The following is a 4,788-nucleotide window of genomic DNA, read 5'->3' as shown; positions in this document are numbered from 1 at the left end:
GGGTCTATCTTGCAGATGGTCATTGTTGTTGATGACGACGATAGAGAAAATGAAGGAGATCTAATAATGGCAGCAGATTTGGCAAACTTGTCATTGATGTGGATGATTCCAGTTATATCTGGTGTAGAAACTGGTTCCCCTTATCTTGTCTTTGGATTTTCTAGATTTTTGTGGATGTGCACATGTTTGTTTCTATAGATGTGTACATGTTTGTACACCAGTGTAAACCAAGATTTTTAAAAAATGAGAATTATATAGTCATATGGGTACTCTTTTTGTAGCTCTCGAAAAGAGCTTTCGGAATATATAAAGTTTGTGAATTTTGGATGAGCGGTTCAAAATATAAATGGGTTTTTAATTATTTTTATATTATTTAAAATCATTGACATCATCATGAGTCACCGTTGACTAAACCCTAAATATTTGGACTAAAGTATAAGTATAAGGGTTATTAATGTACTTTCCATAATAAAGGACTAATTTGTACCTAGTTGAATGGGTGTGGACTAACTAGTATATTTGGAAGGGATTTTGGACTAAACCGTATTTTTCCTTTGTAACCAGTCCAACTGGGTCGCGTACCTTGTTCGTAAGAACTAGTACTCCCTCCGTCCTAGTTTACTTGCTAAAATAGGATTTTGCAAAAACTTGAAACAAATTCAAATTACTTCTAGATACATCATCAATCTTTCAAATCACTTGTTTAATATACAAGTTTTTGTATCCTAGTTTTCTTTTCTTTCTTGATAATTAGATAATTTTAATGGGAAATATAGTAATTTTTTGGTACACTTTTGTTAAAAAAACACAATTTTGACAAGTAAAATAGGACGGAGGGAATAATAAATAAGAATAAAGAGCCTTTCGCGCTAAAATCTAGTTTTGGAGGGAAAATCATAACTGAACCTAAAATTTGGCACAAAGTTCGGATCTCTTTTCTATTTGTAAATCTAGAGAACCCAATTTCATTTTAAAGAAAATGACGAAATCTCAGAAAATTGAAGGAGCGTTCAGTAGCCCAAGCCAAGCATCAGCAATTGTTTCCGCTGCCAAATCGAATATCAAAACCCCCAAAACCAAAATGTTTGATACCAAATCTGATATCAAAATCCCCAAAACTGAAGCTGTTGCAAAACCCGAGTTTCCAGAGAATAATCAAACGATTGCTGCTCTTTCAGATAGGGAATTGGACATCAAGACTCCAAAATCTGAAGTGGTGGGGAATGATTCTCTTACTCCATTGAAAAGAAAATTCGGGGAAAGTTCTTGTCACCTTTTTGAGTAGGAGCATGGTGTTACTGATGACGATGAAGAGAATAGTAGTACTTATGATGATAAGGAGGAGCAGGACAGAACTGATAACAGCGAGGACCATGGGAGTTCTGATGAGGATGAGGACGAGGATCACGGTAGCACTGATGAGAATGAGGATAGTACTAAGATGCAAACATCTGTAATTGATTCAATTTTAGAACATTAGAACTCTTAATTCTCTAGTACTCACATCATGACGCAAACATCTGTAATTGATTCAGTTTCTTATTAGTGTTGGTAGAGTTTAAGAAGATGGAGTTGTAATTGATGGTTTCTGAATTCTGAATCGCTGACTGTGTTAAGCTAGTAAGCCACCAGATGTGCTGTAACGTCTGCACTTGATGTTGCCACTTTTAATATTGCCCATGTTACTAGTTATTGGCCAATTTCACTAGTGCCTTGTGCTCTCGGCTTTTATAATCCAAAGTTGTATTCAGGCTATATCTAATTGCTTAGAAATCTCTGTTCAAATGAGCATTGCACTAAAGATGTATCTCAAAGATTATAGTAATACTATCCGTACGTTACCTTCTTGTCTAGGATTATCTCAATCCAAGGTGATGTTTCTCCAGTACTAGGATTATATATAAGAAATGCTTCCTTATCCCAGCTAGTAACACACACCAAACCATTCACAATTTGTTAGGAAACCCATGAGGACCTCCTTCATGCAATACTAATCGTTTAGTACTAGTTTGTACCCCTATATCAAATGAAGGAGTAGTGAATTCAATACTACCTACTCTTCCAAATTTTCCAAGGACGCTAACAGCATGATAAGTTGACTTCATAGATATTGGTTGTCGAGTTTGAAATTCTGCAAGATGCAAGGAAAATTTCAAGTATGTCCATTAAAATCCTTCTAGGTATCTCTGCATGACCAAGCTCAAATAAAGAAGATGCTGATCAAAAATCTCTTTAATCTCTTTCTCTTTGTTATAGTTCTCCTGGATTGATGTCCCCTCATTCTGATCGATCTTTGGTGCACCAGAAACATACACACAGTGACGTTATCCAAAACCATACATACTCCGTTTGATCCTTCGTGTACCCGCCTAACCAGATCGCTCAAAATTATCGTCGTCTTTGTAGGAAGCCACTCGAGCCAAGTAAACCTGCAGATCTACTAAAAATGCTCAGTTCTGTCTAGCTGGTGCTGGTGATACACATGAAAATTTTCGATCGTCATCTATTTATGGTGGCAAAGGTGAAAGTTGGTATTCCACTCAATGTCAATAATGATGTATATGTCTGTTATGGATAGGCCATATGCTGATCAGATGTATCGTTGACGATGAATGTGGGACACATGATATGTTTGTGTGACTCGTATAGGAGGAGTCACAGAAAGGTGGTGGTTCATAAGTGCCAGAGCTGTAGAATTGGATTATAGCAGTACAGGATTGGTACACTAACCTTTTCATGCTAGATGAGTTAAAGGGGACGCGTCAACTCTGTAACGATGGTTAGAGCCAAAATAAACCCAATGAAAGAGGAGAATTTACAGAATTTTACCCTTATATATAATCATTGGGAAAGAGGCAAAAATTTGTTCCCTTGCAAAACAAAACGGGTAAATATTTCGTTTCAATTTTCAGAGGTCTTTTTCTTGAGTTTTAAGGAATATGGGCTTGGGTTTACAAGGACTGTGATGCCCTGTTGTCTGTTTGCGATCCTTTCATTGGATTACTGCGACTTTTTATTGTCCCGCATTGTTTAAAACTTAATAACAGAGTGTACTAATAAGTAGAAAGTAAAATTTAATAAAATGTAAATAATATATCAGTTATTCTCATATGATATCGGAGTGAGGCTTCAAGATTTTGTTGAATCCTACGCTCTAGATACCATATGATAATTGCTGATATATTGACTTATTTTTTTTCTAATCGGTTCCATTAGTGATATATTGTTTTTTTTTCTAATCGGTTCCATTAGATTCTTTCATTTAGCTACACGAATCATGCAAAGATCAAAAATTAAAAGGTAAAGTAAAACTTTTAGAAAGGTCTCAAATTTGTAATAGGTATAGGTGTTCAAAAGCTGACGGTCGAAAGTGATTCCACTTGGACCATCCAACTCCACAAAGCAAGGATATCAAAGTATGTGTGCATGCATGGAGGTTACAAAGAACTGTATAAACATATCCGAGACAAAGTTCATAAGAATTGTTTTTATTCGTGTATATAGAGACGCAAATGGAATTGTTTATTTGCAAAAATGGCCATAAAAAAAATATACATGTTAAACTTGTCCCTAAGTTCAGATTTTCTCATCCGACAGATTCAGGCGAAATCCAGCAAACACAGATTTGCTTCTCGAAACAGATCTAAGTTCCTTTTATACTACCTTTATAGATCTTTAGGTTTAGTTTTTTTAGTTTGTCTCTTTTACTTCTATATTCCAAGTATTTTCTATTTTAGGGTTCATTTTAAGGGCTTCCTTGTTGGATTCCAATTTCTCCATGCTGTGTATCGGTCCTTCTTTATCTCCTTGCACCGTCACGGTATTTGTTTGTAAGGTTTGAGTCGATTTCACAAGTGAGTTTATGTTGATTGATGATTTGTTCTGACGGACTCTAAAGGATGAAGAACTAAAGTTTCTTTAACTGATATCTCTCACAAAGATTAGGAAAAATACTCCCTCTTTATGAGAGCATATTTTCTTAATTAAGAAAGAAAATTATCTAAATGGTTAGAGCGTACTCCTAACACCATTCTATTTCTCAGTCACATGTCTCCTTCGAATACACAATCTGGGTGCTTCAACAGTTTTCGGCTCTTTTTGTTCTCGGTTTATTTTGTTTGATATTTCTTATTTTATTTTGATATTTGATGTAAGGGGTTTTACCCCCAGTAACCTGTTTTGATCTTTGATGTAGGGGTTTTACCCCATCCTATCCTATTTTTACAAATGTGATATTTTCTAGTTCGGAAAAAGAATCCTTACCAAGCATGTCAAGTCTTTGCAGAGCGATAACGTCATGACATCTTCATAGAGCCTTTATCGAGAACTAAACAGACACAAAATTTCTATATGGTTTATATCTTCATATCTCCTGTGTTTTGTTACTATATTATATTTTTATTTTATAAATGACTCACTAAATATTTCCCAACATATAAAAGAGAAAGGATCCCTTCACATTTGTATTCTCACACATTGGACGTCATTTTATGTGAATAAAAACCAAACTGTAACGGATTTGAAGCTCATATCTTGAGGGTATGTTCCTCTTACTACGTTCTACATGCATACCAAAAATAATCACATTCTGAAATATAAAACCTCAAAATCTACTGGTCTTCATTCGACGGTCGGAAATCCGCGGATTTTCAACGATTCATTTTCAAAGTAGTAGATGATGGTGTTATATGTCTTGAAATATGTTCATTTTCGATAGGAAAGTAGATCTCTGTAATAGTAACATTTCCCAAAATATTAGCTTCAAATCCGTAACGCTTTAGTTTTGAT

The 4,788-nt window shown here is 35.1% G+C and overlaps 1 protein-coding gene across 1 annotated transcript; it reads left to right on the top strand.

The window, feature by feature from the left end:
• The first annotated feature begins 979 nt into the window (after positions 1-979).
• Positions 980-1,480, top strand: LOC113341652 (trigger factor-like). The gene is made up of 2 exons (XM_026586446.1): positions 980-1,216; positions 1,286-1,480. Exons 1-2 carry the CDS (start codon positions 980-982, stop codon positions 1,478-1,480), a joined length of 432 nt encoding a protein of 143 aa, XP_026442231.1.
• The last annotated feature ends 3,308 nt before the right edge of the window (positions 1,481-4,788 follow it).

Source organism: Papaver somniferum, unplaced genomic scaffold (genome assembly GCF_003573695.1).
Source record: "Papaver somniferum cultivar HN1 unplaced genomic scaffold, ASM357369v1 unplaced-scaffold_30, whole genome shotgun sequence".
Lineage (NCBI taxonomy): Eukaryota > Viridiplantae > Streptophyta > Magnoliopsida > Ranunculales > Papaveraceae > Papaver > Papaver somniferum.
The sequence above is the reverse complement of the archived record's forward strand: the minus strand, read 5'-3'. Positions and strand labels throughout refer to the sequence as shown.

Coding starts and splice junctions, on each gene's coding strand:
- LOC113341652 (XM_026586446.1), top strand. CDS start 980: ATGACGAAATCTCAGAAAATTGAAGGAGCGTTCAGTAGCCCAAGCCAA. Junction 1,217..1,285: donor AGACTCCAAAATCTGAAGTG/GTGGGGAATGAT, acceptor CTTTTTGAGTAG/GAGCATGGTGTTACTGATGA.